This window comes from Entelurus aequoreus, linkage group LG15, assembly GCF_033978785.1.
Source record: "Entelurus aequoreus isolate RoL-2023_Sb linkage group LG15, RoL_Eaeq_v1.1, whole genome shotgun sequence".
NCBI lineage: Eukaryota > Metazoa > Chordata > Actinopteri > Syngnathiformes > Syngnathidae > Entelurus > Entelurus aequoreus.
In genome coordinates this window covers 17,609,481-17,629,568 of record NC_084745.1, presented here as the reverse complement: position 1 = coordinate 17,629,568, position 20,088 = coordinate 17,609,481, and the positions used below count along the sequence as shown (strand labels likewise).

General features: G+C 37.9%; 1 protein-coding gene across 3 annotated transcripts in view; it reads left to right on the top strand.

Annotated features, from left to right (window-relative positions):
- dpp6a (dipeptidyl-peptidase 6a) overlaps nucleotides 1-20,088 on the top strand; it is a 457,192-nt gene that overhangs the window by 157,449 nt on the left and 279,655 nt on the right. The window contains exon 2 of one of the 3 annotated variants that reach the window (XM_062020912.1): nucleotides 13,660-13,716. The exons of the other annotated variants lie outside the window; for them this stretch is intronic. Coding sequence (XP_061876896.1) covers nucleotides 13,660-13,716 — 57 coding nt within the window. The remainder of the gene's footprint in view (nucleotides 1-13,659; nucleotides 13,717-20,088) is intronic. 3 annotated transcript variants of the gene reach the window in all.

The following is a 20,088-nucleotide window of genomic DNA, read 5'->3' as shown; positions in this document are numbered from 1 at the left end:
TTAGAATTGTTATTTTGCACATAAACATTTTTCCCCCTTTTAATCAGTTTTAGTACAAATTTAGTACAATTGCCGTATTTTCCCGACCATAGGGCACACCGGATTATAAGGCGCACTGCCGATGAATGGTCTATTTTTTATCTTTTTTCATATATTAGGTGCACCGGATTATAAGGCGCATTAAAGGAGTCATGTTATTTATTTATTTTTTAAACTGAAAACATGTAATGGTGGTTCTTTGGTCAAAATGTTGCATAGATTATGTTTTACAAATCATCTTCAAGCCGCTTTCTGACAGTCGCTTCCGGATGCGCCGTTTTGTGGGCGGTCTTATTTACGTGGCTTACCTTCGGCAGCGTCTTCTCCCCGTCATCTTTGTTGTAGCGGTGTAGCGTGCAAGGACGGGAGTGGAAGAAGTGTCAAAAGATAGAGCTAACTGTTTTAATGACATTCAGACTTTACTTAAAGGCCTACTGAAATGTTTTTTTTTAATTTAAACGGGGATAGCAGATCCATTCTATGTGTCATACTTGATCATTTCGCGATATTGCCATATTTTTGCTGAAAGGGTTTAGTAGTGAACATCGACGATAAAGTTCGCAACTTTTGGTCGCTGATAAAAAAAGCCTTGCCTGTACCGGACGTAGCGTGACATCAGTGGCGTGCTGTCACTAGAGGCAGGGGAGGCATGGCCTCACCTGCCATCACGGAAAGAAAAAAAAAAGTAAAAAGAAAAAAAAATTAATTAAATTGTTATATGTATCCAGTGATTATACTAAAGTTATTTTCCATTTAACTTCACGAGTTTTAGATTGTTTTAATTTTTAATTTCACATTTGCCGTTCAAATACTGAGAAGAGACGGTGCGGTGATCAGCAGCCAGTTGAGGCACGTCACTGCGTTGTGCCTCAACATGGATTGTGCACAATGACTCGGCTAACTGCTGGCCTGCTGTGCAGTGAGACCGTATTGCTATATGAATTATATTATACATTTCCATAGTTTAGTTAGCTGAGGTATATAATGTACAGTGTATTTTGTCAACAACTGTATGTGTGTAACGTATTTCTTGTGCTGAGCAATCATAAAACTCTGCTGCGAAGACGCACTGTGAGAGGCTCGTCTCATAACCCCGCCTCCTGGTGCCAAGCACCTCCGCCGCAGAATGCACCGCCCGACGGGAGCGCCACACCAACCAAAGCACACACCCAAACCCTCCACGTTCAAGACCGAATCCACCCAAAAAAAGTCACTTAACAAGAAGCCAAAAAGTGCAAAAACAACAATGCTCGCGCCGGAGGAGCCGCGAACGACCGCAGGGACACAACATTAGGTACACCTGCAGACTGCAGCACGGATTTCATATTTCATCCAACACGAACACCACTGTTCCCGCACTTATAAGTAAAGGTGAGACCATAATAACGTTTTTTTTTATTAAATGTGCTTTTTTGTGTGCTACAGTTTGTAAGTGTGAAGTTAAAGTTAAGTTAAAGTACCAATGATTGTCACACACACACTAGGTGTGGTGAAATTTGTCCTCTGCATTTGACCCATCCCCTTGTTCACCCCCTGGGAGGTGAGGGGAGCAGTGGGCAGCAGCGGTGCCGCGCCCTTGACTCATTTTTGGTGATTTAACCCCCAATTCCAACCCTTGATGCTGAGTGCCAAGCAGGGAAGAATGCTGGTATGAGCTTTTAAACATAACCCGTTAACTGCTGCCAATCACATGGTGAATAAGATACTATTTAGGGTTCATATGTTTGTAAATCTTTATGTGATAAAGTCAGTGCCTCACCAGACATTAACCTCACCACACGCCACTGCGTGACATCACAGGTTGAAAGGCTCCTCACATTTCCCCATTGTTTACACCAGCAGCGAGAGCGATTCGGACCGAGAAAGCGACGATTACCCAATGGTGTACCAATACTTCCGGTTCAACGATTGACATCACGCGCATACGTCATCACACATAGACGTTTTCAACCGGAAGTTTAGCGGTAAATTTAAAATTGCACTTTATAAGTTAACCCGGCCGTATCGGCATGTGTTTCAATGTTAAGATTTCATCATTGATGTATAAACTATCAGACTGCGTGGTCGGTAGTAGTGGGTTTCAGTAGGCCTTTAAATCAATAATGGAGCAGCATCTCTTCATTCGGAAGCAACACCGGAAATGTTTCCCGTGAAAAACCGTCCAACCGGAACTCTAATAACTAAAGTTCCTTGGGTGAATAATGTAAACTCACTACACCGGTATGTTTTAGCGCTTTCATGGCAAGTTTACTGACAGATATAAGTAAGAACTTTACACTAATTTATATTAGAAATGGCACTTATACATTTACTACTAAAACATTTTGGTAGATTTTTGAGCGCCGTGTGTAATGTTCTATATTTTCAATTGAACATTTAAAATGTTGATGTTGTTTACTTAACACTTATCTTTTATGTTTGGCTGCCATCTACTGGTCACATTTATCATTACACCATGTACCAAATAAAATAGTGTAGGGTCCCGGAAGAGTTGGTACTGCAGGGAATTCTTGGTATTTGTTCTGTTGTGTTTGTTATGTGTTGTGTGTGCGGTGCAAATATTCTCCCGAAATGTGTTTGTCATTGTTTTTTAGTGTGGTTTCACAATATGGCACATGTTTATGATAGTGTTGGCATTGTTTATACGGTCACTCTTAGTGGGACGTGTATGGCTGTCGACTAAGAATGCCCTTCATTCACTTGAACAAGGGGTGTTCAAAATCAACATGATGACTAAAATTAGCTATGATCACAGCTTGTCTTGACATCTTCAACTAACATCCAACGCTACAAAATCATTGAGGTGGGTAAGCGTAACCAAACATAATCGTTACATTGGGGCCCTATCGAGTTTTGAGGGGAAAAAAAGGATTTTAAATGTGCCTAATAGTCCGTAAATACTGTAGATACAATGCCGATTCCTGGGGTAAAGATTCGATTCAGAATTTCGGTTTAACACGATTCTGCATTCAAACCCATATTTGCCAAGTATTATTTGGTATGACAATTTCTTCAATGCAGGTCACAGGTTAGAAAAGCTCCTTCTGGTTGCATTAAGATTGCCTAAAAACACATTTTTTAAAATAGATTCTTATAAAAAATAATAGTAATACAATTTAACATAGATTTTTGAGAAATATGAATCGATTTGGAATCCGCATGAATACGTTTTTTGAATGAAAATTGTTTCTGTAGACGTTGCCTCAAGTAGGTTCTGCTGATTGATTAATTGATTGATTGAAACTTTTATTAGTAGATCACACACTTGTACGTGAGTCCGGCGTTCAGAGTTCAACAAAGCTTTATTGCTCATCAAGTGTAGTACGATTCTCGACTTTTCAGTCCGCCTCATCAGTGTCTGTTTGCACCACCGTCTCTCCAAGCCATCCTACTCCTCCTGCTCCCGGCCGCTACTGATAAGAACAACAGGTGATTAGACAACGAGCCCCAGCTGGGCAATCTAATCACCTGTCAGCTGTGTTTCAAAGCCGGCCCTGGCACACCCCGCTCCTGCAGCAAGCGTGCCGACCACGCCCCCCTCCACAGTTTCATAAATGTTTTTCCTAATGCATTTTCTGCTTAATTCAGCCAGAGTGTAGGTGTACCTAATGAAGTGGCCTGTGCTAGTCAATAATTAGCAAATAAACCGTATCGTGTTCCTCCACCGGTCCATCACGGATTGCGCTTCTTCCCTTGACCTCAATATCATCATCATCATCATCATCATCATCATCCTCGCCATCATTTCCTTCCTTCCACCCGCCATCTTTTTTCTTTTCTTCTCCTTCTTAACCTTTTGACCTGCCGCGCGCGCTCCATAGCGCCGGACCAACTGAAGCGTGACATCACACGAGCGACCTCCAGGGGTCGAGGCTGCTTGAAGCTCGCCTTGACCTCGTGGTTGTCAAAGCGGAGACTGCATCCTATAATGCACAGCAGCCAGATGAATAAACCAAACAGCAGGGAAACCTTGTTAGGCGTGCACACACACACACACACACACACACACACACACACACACACACACACACACACACACACACACACACACACACACACACACACACACACACACACACACAGGCATGCTTTTTTTTATTTGTTGTGGAACCATACGCTCCATTACGGGTCGAGTTTGGGATGAATGTACCTCGCTTTCAACGCCGTTTGTGAGGAATAAGTCTCCGATATGAAGCGAAAGCAAGCTGGTGAAGTACTACTACTACTACTACTACTAGTAATAATAATTGTTGTTGTTGTGCTGCAATGCCACACAAGATTATACGTGTTAGAAAATGCTAGTGATGGAATTACTAGCCTGCGTTTGTTCTAGTCGAATGTATTTCTCTACACAGTTGATTTCTCCTGCAGCAGAAATGAAACAAGATGAGCCCGCCAGCATTGAAACAATTAACAAATTAAATTAGCAGTAGGAATAATAATTGTTTTGTTCTTTCAGCCTCCGGGCTCCCCCTGCTGTTGTCAATTATAATTGATTTGACTTAAAACCACTGCTGATAGCAGTCAATGTAAAATACTCTTGGCTGACTGACAAATGTTTGTCACAGGGAATAAAGATGAAAACCCCTTTTTAAATGATTGATTGATGATGATTTATCTTTTTTTTAAAAAATTTTTACATTTAAAACATTTACTTGTGGTCTACATCAGTGTTTTTCAACCACTAGTGTGCCGTGAGATACAGTCTGGTGTGCCGTGGGAGATTATCTAATTTTACCTATTTGGGTTAGAAATATTTTTTGCAAACCAGTAATTATAGTCTGCAAATTATGTGTTGTTGTTGAGTGTCGGTGCTGTTTAGAGCTCGGCAGAGTAACCTTGTAACATTTTCCCATATCAGTAGGTGGCAGCCGATAGCTAATTGCTTTGTAGATGTCGGAAACAGCAGGGGGCAGTCTGCAGGTAAAAAGGTGTCCAATGCTTAAACCAAAAATAAACAAAATGTGAGTGCCCCTAAGAAAAGGCATTGAAGCTTAGGGATGGCTATGTAGAACGAAACTAAAACTGAACTGGCTACAAAGTAAACAAAAACAGAATGCTGGACGACAGCAAAGACTTACTGCGGAGCAAAGACGGCGTCCACAATGTACACTACCGTTCAAAAGTTTGGGGTCACCCAAACAATTTTGTGGACTAGCCTTCATTTCTAACAACAAGAATAGACTGTCGAGTTTCAGATGAAAGTTCTCTTTTTCTGGCCATTTTGAGCGTTTAATTGACCCCACAAATGTGATGCTCCAGAAACTCAATCTGCTCAAAGGAAGGTCAGTTTTGTAGCTTCTGTAACGAGCTAAACTGTTTTCAGATGTGTGAACATGATTGCACAAGGGTTTTCTAATCATCAATTAGCCTTCTGAGCCAATGAGCAAACACATTGTACCATTAGAACACTGGAGTGATAGTTGCTGGAAATGGGCCTCTATACACCTATGTAGATATTGCACCAAAAACCAGACATTTGCAGCTAGAATAGTCATTTACCACATTAGCAATGTATAGAGTGTATTTCTTTAAAGTTAAGACTAGTTTAAAGTTATCTTCATTGAAAAGTACAGTGCTTTTCCTTCAAAAATAAGGACATTTCAATGTGACCCCAAACTTTTGAACGGTAGTGTACATCCGAACATGACATGACAATCAACAATGTCCCCACAAAGAAGGATAAAAACAACTGAAAAATTGTTGATTGCTAAAACAAAGTAGATGCGGGAAATATCACCCAAAGGAAGACATGAAACTGCTACAGGAAAATACCAAAAAAAAGAGAAAAAGCCACCAAAATAGGAGCGCAAGACAAGAACTAAGACACTACACACAGGAAAACAGCAAAAAACTCAAAATAAGTCACGGCGTGATGTGACAGGTGGTGACACCACACCTACTTTGAGACAAGAGCTATAGTGATGCATGCTTGGTTATGGTTTAAAGTCATATCCAACAATTGCAACAACGACTTTTTACTGTCAACTGAGTTTTGTTTTTTTCATGATTTCTGCTGGTGGTGTGCCTCCGCATTTTGTCAACGCAAAAAATGTGCCTTGGCTCAAAAAAAGGTTGAAAAACACTGGTCTACATAACATGTAATGGTGGTTCTTTGGTCAACATGTTGCATAGACTTGGTTTTACAGACCATCTTCAAGTTGCTTTCTGACCGTCTCTTCAGTATGCATTGTGTTGTTTACGTGCCTCCACTTCGACAGCGTCTTCTCCCCGCCATCTTTGGTTTTTAGCCCTTCCATAGCGAGTCTGATATAGTTTGATATATAAGATGTAAGTATATGTACTGAACTGTATACTAGGGCTGTTCCAAAATGACTTTTTTACAATACCAATACTGGAGCCTTGAGTGTTGGCCTCTACTTCTATCAATCAAGTTCAAGTTTAGTTCAAGTTTATTATTCTTCGGTCAATCGTCAACAAAATAAACAAACAGTTGTACATTCATAAATTGAAAATGAAAATGTTGCAGACCGAAAGGGTTTAGGCTGAAGTTGAACACTTATTGCGCCTAACCCTATAAACAATGTCAAGTACAAAATAAACTTCCGAAAATTATTGAATGTCCATTGTACAACATATTATAAATACACATTATACATAACATAAACACAGTTCAATTATATACACAGTAAAGGCATGTGAAATATCCTTGTAGACATGTTAAACCTTTGTACCAATTTATATACTATATACAAACAATTGTACTTCCATTATTATTTATAACCCACATTTAGTATTTGAATTAACATTGATCATAGTATTAACTACTGTGTTGATTCAAGAGTGATATATTTTTTCAAGACATTGGTCTTAAAGTGTTTTTTAAATGTGTGAATAGAACTGGAACATTTTAAGGAATCATCCAAGCTGTTCCACAGTTGAACCCCCCTGACAGAAACACATCTACTTTTTAAGCTTGTTCTTATCTTAGCTTTCTGGAAGACAGCTGAACCTCTTGAGGTCATAGGGATTCTCTCTGGGTTTAAACCTCTCCTGTAGACACCCAGGCAGCATGTGGTTATGAGCTTTGAACGTCACAATAGCAGTGTTGAGGTCAACAAGATCATGCAGTTTTAATGTTTTTAATTTAATAAACAGAGCATTGGTATGGTCATGATAATCTGCATAATTTACAATTCTAATCGCTTTCTTTTGAAGTAAGAATATAGATTTAATGTTTGTTTTGTAATTGTTACCCCAGATTTCGACACAATAATTAAGATAAGGGAGTACAAAAGAATTATATAACATGATAAGAGCCTTTTGATTTACGGAGTTTTTGATTTTATGTAACATAGCAATATTTTTTGCCATCTTTGTCTTAAGTATATTTATGTGCAGTTTCCAATTTAATTTATCATCTATATGGATTCCCAAAAATGTTGTTGAATACACCCTTTCTATCTCCATATCATCAATTCTTATATGACACTGTTTGTTTTTCCTATTTCCAAAAATTATATATTTTGTTTTATTTAGGTTGATTGATAGTTTATTGGCATCAAACCATTGCTTTAGTATGTGGAGTTCACTCTCTACAGTCCCTAAGAGATGGCCAAGGTCTTGCCCAGAACAGTACAGACTTGTATCATCAGCAAAGAGAATACATTTGAGTTTTTTAAAGATTTTACAGATATCATTAATGTACAATAAAAACAATTTTGGTCCCAATAAAGAACCTTGGGGTACTCCATGTGTTATAATATTTTTATCTGAATCTACATTATTCATATGCACATACTGTTCTCTGCCACCAAGATAACTTTTCAACCAATCATGAGCAAGACCTCTGACACCATACCTCTGCATTTTGTTTAAAAGTAATGTGATCAATGGTGTCAAAGGCCTTGCTCAGGTCAATAAAAACGCCAACAACAAACTCCCTCTTATCAATTGCAGTGGTTACCTCCTCAACTAGTTCCATCACTGCCATGGAAGAGGACCTGTTTGGTCGAAAACCGTATTGGTGTTCACTTAGCAAGTGATGCTTGTCAATAAAACTGTCTAATCTTGACACAAATAATTTTTGAAGGATTTTTGAAAATTGTGAGAGTATAGAAATAGGCCTATAGTTGGTGAACTGATGCTTATCTCCACTTTTGAAGATGGGAATAACTTTTGCCGTTTTCATTTTCTTTGGGAAAACACCTTTTATAAAAGAAATATTACATACATAAGTGAAGGGAACAGCTATAAAATCAACAATTTCCCTGATCAGAGAAAAGTCCAAGTCACAGCAGTCTGTTGACTTCTTGTTTTCTTGAGAATTTACAATTTCTGTGATTTCACTTTCATGAACGGGGGAAATAAAAAACGATTCTAAGTTGCTTTGAATGGTATGTTCATTAAATCTGACACTGTTTTCGGGTTGTACAATTTCATTTGCTAAGTTAGGTCCAACATTCACAAAGAAGGTGTTAAAAGCATCCGTTATTTCCTTAGAGTCATTTATAGTTTGATTATTTTCTATGAAATAGCTTGGATGTTCCTTATTTGTCATGTTTTTTTAATGATACCATTCAAAACTTTCCACGTACCCTGGATGCTATTTTTATGTTGTTCTAATAGGTTACAGTAATATGTTCTTTTGCTGTGCTTTATTATTTGTGTTAACTTATTTTTATACGTTTTATATGTGTGTTCAGTTTCTTTGGTTCTGTGCTTTAAATGTCTTCTGTAAAGATAATTTTTCTTTTTGCAGGACTTCAATAGTCCCTTTGTGATCCATGGTTTGTCCTTAACAGTGCTGTCCTTAATGTAGTGTTTTTTCATTGGACAGTGCTTATCATACAATGTTATGAAAATGTTGAGAAAATGTTCGTATGCCTCATCTGGGTCTGTGGAGGTGTAAACCTCCCCCCAGTCTTGAGCACATAACTCAGACTTGAATGCTGCCATAGTTTCTGGCGTTTGGTGTCTAACAACTCTATATTGAACTGCTTTTTTGGTCCCTCTCTGATCAAAGAAATTGTGGAAAATACTGAATACAGGTAGATGATCACTTATGTCATTGAGTAGTAGTCCTGCTGTTATTTGATTGTCAGGTTGATGTGTGAAAATGTTATCTATCAGTGTGGCAAAGTCTACTGTTATTCTGGTAGGTTTTATGATAAGGGGAAAAAAATTATTACTGTACAATCCTGTTATAAAATCGGTTGTTTTGGTACTGTCCATGGGATTCATAAGATTAATATTAAAATCACCGCACACAATATGGAGCTTGTTTGACTTATTAAACAAATAGTCCAATTTTTGATTAAATGTGTCTAGACATGATCCAGGTGTTCTATAAACACAACTAACATTTATTTTTTTTGATTTTTCTACTTCAATTTCAACAGTAATACATTCAAAAATTCCGATACGATAGCAGCAGGAACCATAATCAATTACAATTATTTATATAGCCCTTAATCACAAATGTGTCAAAGGGCTGCGCAAACCACAACAACATCCTCGGATCTGATCACACATCAGGGCAAGAAAGAACTCAACCCAATGGGAACAATGTGAAACCTTGGAAAGGACCTGCAGGTGACCGGTGGAATGGATGCTAAGTGGATACGGTTAATACTGTGAGAGTCCAGACCATAGTGAGGCCAGCAGGGTCTTGCACATTAACAAGTCACCAACTGATGCACAGAGGAGTGGTCCAACCCGGGTCCAGACTTAGAACAGCTAGCGCTTCTTCAGTAGAAACTGATCCGTGGCCACCTAAAAACCTCTCCATGAAGAAGAGGGGGGCAGAGCAGAAAAGAGAAAGGGCAGATCAACTGGTCTGAAAATGGTTATTTTAATAATAATAAATAATTGTATTATTTTGTAGTATGGAATGTTAGAAAAGATTTGATCAAGTAAATGTGGTCTAACAGAAAACAATGGTAGGTGTGAAAAACCATAACCTTAAGACATACAAGTACGTTCAACATTTTGTGGTGTGCAATATAAGAAAAGGTTTGATCAAGTGAAATTACTTGGAGAACAATGGTAGGTGTGAAACACGTCGGATGTACCGTATTTTCCGGACTATAAGGCGCACTTAAAATCATTTTTTTCCCTCAAAACTCGACAGTGCGCCTTATAACCCGGTGCGCCTAATGGACAGAATAATTCTGGTTTTGCTTACCGACCTCGGAGCAATGTTTTGGTAAACGGTGTAATTAAAAGTGTGACCAGTGGATGGCGGTCAAACATAAGAGATACGTGTAGACTGCAATATGATGGAAATATGACTAAAGTTAACAACGTCAAAATTGTACATGTTCCATTTAAAATATAGACCATTACACACGGCGCTCAAAAATGTATCAAAATGCTTTAGTACGACTTTGGTAAGCTATGAAGTCGCACCGCTTGATGGATTGTACTGTGCTTCAACATACGAGTATTATTATGGCGTGTGTATAAGGTAAGACATATCTGGTGTTTTGTTTCGCAATATTATGCAAAATCTACTTTTCTTACTTTCTGGTACCTGCTGATCTGTGTTTGGGATCTGCATAAATCCTGAAAAATTGTGCGCATCCGCCTGTGTAGTCCGTGTCGACACAGTCGTCGATAAGCTTCTTCTTTTTCTCATATCTTCTTGTTATGTGACATTCATCCTCTGCTGTTGCCATTTCTAATATAAAGTAGTGTAAAGTTCTTACTTATATCTGTCAGTAAACTCGCCATGAAAGCGCTAAAACATACCGGTGTAGTGAGTTTACAATATTCACCCAAGGAACTTTAGTTATTAGAGATCCGGTCGGACAGTTTTTCACGGAACACATTTCCGGTGTTGTTTCCGGATGAGGAGATGCTGCTCCGTTTTTGATTGAAGTAAAGTCTGAATGTCATTAAAACAGTTAGCTCCATCTTTTGACACTTCTTCCACTCCCGTCCTTGCACGCTACACCGCTACAACAAAGATGACGGGGAGAAGACGTTGCCGAAGGTGTGCAACGTAAATAAGACTGCCCACAAAACGGCGCATCCGGAAGCGACTGTCAGAAAGCGACTTGAAGATGATTGGTAAAACATAATCTATGCAACATTTTGACCAAAGAACCACCATTACATGTTATAACACACAAGGAAGTGTTTTACATTTAGAAAAAAATAAGAATAATACGACTCCTTTAATGCGCCCTATAATGCGGTGCGCCTTATATATGAATACAGATCAAAAACAGACCATTCGTCGGCAGTGCGCCTTATAGTATGGTGCGCCCTATGGTCCGGAAAATACGGTATGCTATTGAAGTGTTAATTTGTGTTTTAGTGGTTATTTAAAGGTATTCTGTATATGTTATGTACCGTATTTTTCAGACTATAAGTCACAGTTTTTTTCCTAGTTTGGCCGGGGGTGCGACTTATACTCAGGAGCGACTTATGTGTGAAATTATTAACACAATACCGTAAAATATCAAATAATATTATTTAGCTCATTCACATAAGAGACTAGACGTATAAGATTTCATGGGATTTAGCGATTAGGAGTGACAGATTATTTGGTAAACGTATAGCATGTTCTATATGTTATAGTTATTTGAATGACTCTTACCATAATATGTTACGTTAACATACCAGGCACGTTCTCAGTTGGTTATTTATGCGTCATATAACGTACACTTATTCAGCCTGTTGTTCACTATTCTTTATTTATTTTAAATTGCCTTTCAAATGTCTATTCTTGGTGTTGGGTTTTATCAAATAAATTTCCCCAAAAAATGCGACTTATATGTTTTTTTCCTTCTTTATTATGCATTTTCGGCCGGTGCGACTTATACTCCAGAGCGACTTATAGTACGAAAAATACGGTATTTATTCAATCACAATTATTAAAATTCAAGGATTTGGTGCATTTGCAAAACAGCTAAAATGATGTACAAAGCAAACTATAACCTGCTACCCTAGAATGTACAACAATTCTTCTCCACAAAAGAGGGACATTTAACCTTGGAGGAAAATTTAATTTAAAACATTTGTATGCATGCACAACACTTAAAACCTTTAGCATATCAGTATGTGGAATTCAATTATGGAACGGATTAACCAAAAAAATCAAACAAAGCACCAATATGATTCACTTTAAGAGACGGTTCAAACTACAACTGTTCACAAAGTACACTGAACAAGAACTATGATGAACATCTTGAACCTTTTAAAAAACATACCAGGCACGTTCTCAGTTGGTTATTTATGCCTCATATAACGTACACTTATTCAGCCTGTTGTTCACTATTCTTTATTTTAAATTGCCTTTCAAATGTCTATTCTTGGTGTTGGGTTTTATCAACTACATTTCCCTCAAAAAATGCGACTTATATATGTTTTTTTCCTTCTTTATTATGCATTTTCGGCCGGTGCGACTTATACTCCGGCGCGACTTATACTCCGAAAAATACGGTACATATGCTCATACCTACACGCATAGCTTTGTATTTATGGCACAGTTTCCATGTGACTTCCAGAAGCGTAGTCTTCTTCAGTATTTGCTCCAGCCTGTTATTTTATGGTGCACGCTCACATAACCTCATAAACAACTGAAGGGTGTCCAGTCGGATGCATGGTGGTCGTCTACTAAAACACACTTGCAGTTGTCCCAGCCTTGTTTGCGCCTCGTATCGTACTATACTGTACACCTTTATTAGCATTATCGCCAATCAAGCTATTCCATAGTTGAGTGTCTGGTGACTGCGTGTGCTGCATCAAAGATAGTAGCAGGCGAGTGATGTCTCACTGTGAAAGCCATCAATGATTCATGTCTTTTTGTTTCTAAGCAAGCATGTCTTGGCACGCTGCCTTCTAAAGATGAATGGGTGGATGAATAGATGGACGGACGGAGGGATGGAGGGCTGCTGCTGGCTCAACAACACGATGATGGCTTTGGTTGTCGGCCTTTTATAATGGCGCCCTGCATTAATGTACTGCTGGCACAGACGCTGGAGTGGAGAGCAGCGCCACTACATGCTATAAAAAGTCACTGGATGGATGTTTGATTGAGGTCCTTGGCACGGAGGGAATAACGGCTACAGAAGTGTCAGGCTCTGCCAGCATGCGGACATTTTCAAAAAAACCATTCTAACACGGAAATGTCAGGCCATTTGCATGAAACTTGAGACAGGACATTTTCGGAAACAACCCAAGAACAACATTTTGTGATGCAGTGGATTTGCAGGAATCCCAGTAGGGCTTCACTCCGGTCCTGCAGGGGGCCGTAATGTGCATTACGCTACGCTTTTTAAAAATGCTTTATCTTAATCTGAATTGGGGTTCTAAATGTGACGGCGGAAAATGGCGTTTAAGTGCATGGTTCAAAAATATCCACATTTTATCAGGATCAGGGCACATGTCGAAGTGGTCTGAATGCGGATCCTGAGTCCTAGTTTGTGCTATTTAGACATGCTGGGGGAAAAGCAGTGAATTAGTGTTAGCAATGGTGTGTCGCATCTTAAAGTGAAGGGAGTGCACTACATGACTGTCGCCAACAGGGGCGCTCTCGATTTCAGTTTCAACGCGCCCTAGTTTTTGTTCAGATGTACGGAATTTCACTAACCAGTTTTCTGAAAATGAATCTGGCAGTCATCACCATAATATCAATTTGTTTTTTGGTAGTGTCTAGATCAGGGGTCCCCAAACTACGGCCCGGCAGCGTCCAAAATCCGGCCCGCGGTAAGTCCCAAGTTAAACTATTTATTTATTTATTTTAATTTTAATTTTTTAAAAATCTGTCCTTTCTAATCCATTTTCTACCGCTTGTTACTCTCGGTGTCTCCTTGCCGCTCAGGCAAATCATATTGTCATTGCACTCGGAATATATATATATATATATATATATATATATATATATATATATATATATATATATATATATATATATATATATATATATATATATATATATGTATATGTATATGTATATGTATATGTATGTATATATATATGTATATATATATATATGTATATATATATATATATATATATGTATATGTATGTATATATATATGTATATATATATATATATATATATATATATATGTATGTATATATATATGTATATATATATATATATATATATATATATATATGTATATATATATGTATATATATATATATATGTATATATATATATATATGTATATATATATATATATATATATATATGTATATATATATATATATATATATATATATATATATATGTATGTATATATATATATATATATGTATGTATATATATATATATATATGTATGTATATATGTATATATATATATGTATGTATATATGTATATATATATATATATGTATGTATATATATATATATGTATATATATATATATATATACGTCGCGGGAAATTTAAAATTGCACTTTATAAGTTAACCCGGCCGTATTGGCATGTGTTGCAATGTTAAGATTTCGTCATTGATATATAAACTGTCAGACTGCGTGGTCGGTAGTAGTGGGTTTCAGTAGGCCTTTAAAGACATTAAAAGAGCAGAGCTGATGCAACCAGCCACTTCTACACACAGCCACAAAAGTAAAACAGCAAAACAAAACAAAAACAAAAAAAACATATACACTGTGGTGGCCTCTGCGGTGTTCCACGCCATCGTCTGCTGGGGTGGGGGGAGCATGGCCAGAGACGGGAGCAGACCCAACAAAGCAACCAAGAGAGTGTGCTGAAAATGTGCTGAAACTTGACAGAAAACAAGCCTAAAATCACTACTGTGTCTATTTTGGGGGGAAACTTACCTTTTAGGTTCAGAACTATGAACCGCTGCACACAGAACCGAAATGTCACAACATACATGCACCACTAGGTGGCGCTGTTTAAAAAAATAAAATAAATCTCACACTGTAATTTTGAATTTGAGCTTTATCAGGATTGGTTGAAAAATGTTTGAACTAATTGCACACAAGTTATTGACTTTTTGTTCCAGGCTTATAAGCATGTCTTACAAAGCACAACCAATAGGAGGCGCCACAAAGGGTAGATGTCCCCCCCAAAGCTGTTTGTTTTCCCCTCAGCTACTGTTGCGGCGTAGAGGTCTGGGCCCCGCCGCCACAAACCGAGCACCTTGAATAACTTCCTGCGTGTGTGTCATGTCCGCCACAAGTTTAGTATTTTTCTCACAGCATGGCACGATGAACAAATGTGATTAAATATTTTTCAAGTAATTAAAATGGCTTTTTATTGCAATGAGGTGGAGCCCTCGGGCCGGAAGATTCTTTAATAGAATATTCCAAACTTAAATGAGATCAGCGCAGCGATTATTCATCCGCACGCATGCATGATATGTATAAAAAATAAAATTAAAAAAAGAAGAAACCTTAATGATAAAAAATATATTGTTCTAAATGTTAGTGCGTGTGCGGGGGAATGTTATTAGGAGGGATCACGAAGTAATGCAACATGGACGCCCACATTGTTTGCACAGGCTTGGGTTTAATCATCATTGTCAGAGAGGATCTTTTTTTAATCACGTTATTCATGGATGCTAAATCGCAAGATGGAGAAGTGGTGACATTTTAAACGTGACTATTCTGACATCACAGGTTTTGACAAAACTTAGTTCACTCTTTCAAGGGGAACTGCACTTTTTTGGGGAATTTTGCCTATCATTCGCAAACATGAGAGACAAGAAGACAAAAGGTTGTGTTTTTGCATTCTAACATGTAAAAATCGGCTTGTTCTAGGTAGCTAACAATGCAGCTAATGGGAGCAATCAATTCTATCTCAAAATCACTTTAAAAATGCATTTAAAAAACGTCAACAATACTTCATTTACGTTCCGTAACCCGTATAATAACCAAGCTGTAGCAACATTGTTATTGTAAGAGTGAACACTGAGGAACTCTTTTTCTAGTGTAGTAACACATTGGCATGCTACGGTATTAGCCGTAGAAGCTAACTAACTCGTTTAAGTTTGTAATGCACAACACTGCGGTACGACACCAATCTGTACTGACTGAAAAACATGAAAAATCATATTACAGTATCTGTAAAGTATTAGCCAACATTTCATGTTTTGTTTGTAAACAGCTAGCCAGACAGCGTATGTACCGTAGTTGTAATAACACACATGACGTGCTGTGTGTACTCAATCGATGGACAGTTGTGTGTTTGGTCCACCTGGCCGGGGACGTTATCTCCGGTTTATTTGGTTAAGCACTCCATTTATGTCGTAATAGCATGGCTTTAAATTCCACATTTTGCAGTTTCAATTCACTTTCACCTCACTCTCTTGGCTTCCGTCTGCTCCAACGTCTCACTCTTCCTTCGTACTCTCATCTAGAAGCAGTCGGTCATCCTCCGTATATTCAGCTTCAAAAACATAATGTTGTGAATCCTCATTTGTCCAAAAATAGTCGTCTTTGCTGTTTGTTATCGAATCTGCCATGATTAAAAGTAGGGCTGCAACTAACGACTAATTTGATAATCGATTAATCTGTTGATTATTACTTCAATTAATCGATTAATAATCGGATAAAAGAAACAAACTACATTTTTATCCTTTCCAGTATTTTATTGAAAAAAAACAGCATACTGGCACCATACTGGCACCATACTTATTTTGATTATTGCTTCTCAGCTGTTTGTAAATGTTGCAGTTTATAAATAAAGCTTTATAAAAAATTAAATTAAATTTAAAAAAATAAAAATAAAAATGAAAAAGTAGCCTCTGTGCATGCGCATATCATAGATCCAACGAATCGATGAGTAAATTAATCGCTAACTATTTTTATAATCGATTTTAATCGATTAGTTGTTTAGCTCTAATTAGAAGCCTTTGTTTCCGGAAGTAGGGCAACAGTTGTTGCCAGAAGTCGGAAGTGCGGTGCTATGGAAACGAAAATCAATGCGCTGAAAAAAATCAGTTCCGGCAATGATTAAAATGATCAAAATACGGATTAGAGAAGATGAGCGAAGTAGGGACCTCTACACCCGAAATGGGACGAACCAAGTGAGAGAAGTGTAATTTGCAGCCGTCATTTTAATAATTCTGTATTGAAACAAAAAGGCTGGATGGATGGAAAAAATGTAAAAGACTCAAACCTGATGCGATCCTGAAAATCAGGAGCACCCTTAAGTAGAGAAAGACCTAGTCAGAATCTGAAAATTGAATAAGAAAAGCAGACCCGAGATAAAAAATTTTAAAAAAGATAAGCTGCTAGTTTTCTATTATGCGTCCTCTTCAACTGATGTTTTCCTGAATATGCTTGAGGAAATGCTGAAATAGCATGAGCAAACATGCTAGTGGAGATGGAAATCTGGAAGTGTTTCCTTTTTACTCATAATGTTAACCATATCCGTTTTGAAGCACGGTGGAACCTCGATTTACGAACGTAAGTGGTTCTTGAACGGGGTTTGTAAATCCAAAAGTGCGTACCGCGAGGCAAATTTATTCGTAAGAAACAATGTAAATATGAATAATGGCTTCCAGCCTCCACAAAAGTCCATATTTTACTAAGAGCTTGTACACTTTGAACACAATATAACGTGCTATATATGCAGTACTGTATAGCAAACACATAACGAGAGAGTGAATGTTCTTTCTTTCTCCTTATGAACGGGCTGAACTGTGCTGTAAAACACGCAGAAGCTACTATGGTGCCCTCACAAACGATGAGAAATCACAAAAATACTTAACTTTTACAACCGTGTTGCTACTAGTGTTGTCCCGATACCAATATTTTGGTACCGGTACCAAAATGTATTTTGATACTTTTCGGTACTTTTCTAAATAAAGGGGACCGCAAAAAATGGCATTATTGGCTTTATTTTAACAAAAAAATCTTAGGGTACATTAAACATATATTTATTATTGCAAGTTTGTCCTTAGATAAAATAGTGAACATACAAGACAACTTGTCTTTTATTAGTAAATAAGCAAACAAAGGCTCCTAATTTAGCTGCTGACATATGCAGTAACATATTGTGTCATTTATCATTCTTTTATTTTGGCAAAATTAAGGACAAGTGGTAGAAAATGAATTATTAATCTACTTGTTCATTTACTGTTAATATCTGCTTACTTTCTCTTTCAACATGTTCTATCTACACTTCTGTTAAAATGTGATAATCATTTATTCTTCTGTTGTTTGGATACTTTACATTAGTTTTGGATGATACCACAAATGTAGGTATCAATCCAATACATTGTTCATATTCAAAGTCCTCATTTGTCCAGGGACACATTTCCGGTGTTCATAAACATTGAGATGCTAAAAAAATACCGATGTAATCATACTAGTATTGACTAGATACGCTCCAGCAGTTGGTATCATTACAGTGGATGTTAGGTGTAGATCCACCCATGGCGTTTGTTTGCATTCATGATCGGCGTCATTAGCGGTGACGCTGGTGAGCTACGGTGTGTAGTGAAGCATGTTTAGCTATTCCTTGTCCTGCAGGGATGATACTTGTGAGAAATGTACTTTATTCGTCGTCACGGAGACAAGGATTAGTGATGTGGAAGTAACTAAAACACTGCCGACTGCGGCTGAACTTTAGCTGCTAGCTAGATAGCCATGTCTTAAAGCACCTCTTCCTGAGGGCGTTTCAGTGTCATAACTTCACCTTTATTGTTAGTTTTTAAGCCAAAATGCGTCCGTTCTCCCTTTTCTGTCTACACACTGTGTCTGCTTGTAAGTACTCCATGATTGTGCGCTGCCGAACATGCTCCTCTGCTCGTAAAACCACGTCACGACGTGACGACGGCGGGTACTTTTTAGAGGCGGTATAGTACCGAATATGATTCATTAGTATCGCGGTACTATACTAATAACGATATACCGTACATAGAAAGTCAGGCTTGTGTCTGCAATGTCCAACAGTCAGAAAGTTGTCCTCTCGGTAAATGATGAATTCATGAGGGTCAGGTGAGTCCTTTGGGTCCATTTCAGCTGTAAATAACAATATATAAATAATAAATGTCAGTGTTTATCTGTAAATAACAATACATAAATAATACATGTCAGTGTTTATCTCACGGCGTCGACCCAAACACATTAGATTTAGCGTTAGCTTGTCAGCATTAGCATTATGTTCACTTGGGTTGAGGCTAACAACTACACTAATGGAGTGTCACTAACATACTTGCCAACCTGGAGACCTCCGATACCAGGGGGGTGGGGGGGGGGGGGGCGGGGGCGTGGTTAAGAGGGGAATATATTTAAGCTAGAATTCACCAACTCAAGTATTTCATATATATATATATATATATATATATATATATATATATATATATATATATATATATATATATATATGAAATACTTGACTTTCAGTGAATTTTAGCTATATATATATACTGTATATATATATATATATATATATTATTATACATATAACTAAAATAAATACTTGAATTTCAGTGTTCTGGAGGCTATCCAGTAGATGACAGTATTGTCCTGTTTAAGAGTGTCACAACATTGCTATTTACGGCAGAAGAACTGCTTTACGGTAGACTAAACGTGACTGCTGTTGTTGTGTGTTGTTACCGCGTTGGGAGGACGTTAATGAAACTGCCTAACAATAAACCCACATAAGAAACCAAGAACTCGCCCTCCATCATTCTACAGTTATGACGTCATTGGGCAGGCAGGCTGTTTATATTGTGGGAGAGCGGACGTGAGAACAGGCTGTCCCCACTCAGGTCCGCATCGAGCTGGAGGGGGCGTGGCCTCCAGCTCCGGCTGAATACCGGGAGTTTGTCGGGAGAAAATTTCTGCCGGGAGGTTATCGGGAGAGGCGCTGAATACCGGGAGTCTCCCGCTAAAAACGGGAGGGTTGGCAAGTATGGTCACTAACTACTTTTACAACATGTAATAAATTAAATAGCCCATATTTGATGTTATTTACCTTCGTTCCACTTGTGGGCTGCCTCCTTTATTTCACATTTATCCAACAAAGTCTGAGTAGTAAGCACCCGAGGTCATTGCGTCGTAGTCCGGCTGAATAATAATAATAATAATAATACATTTTATTTGGTATAGCGCTTTTCAGGGTACTCAAAGACGCTTTATAGGATAAAAAA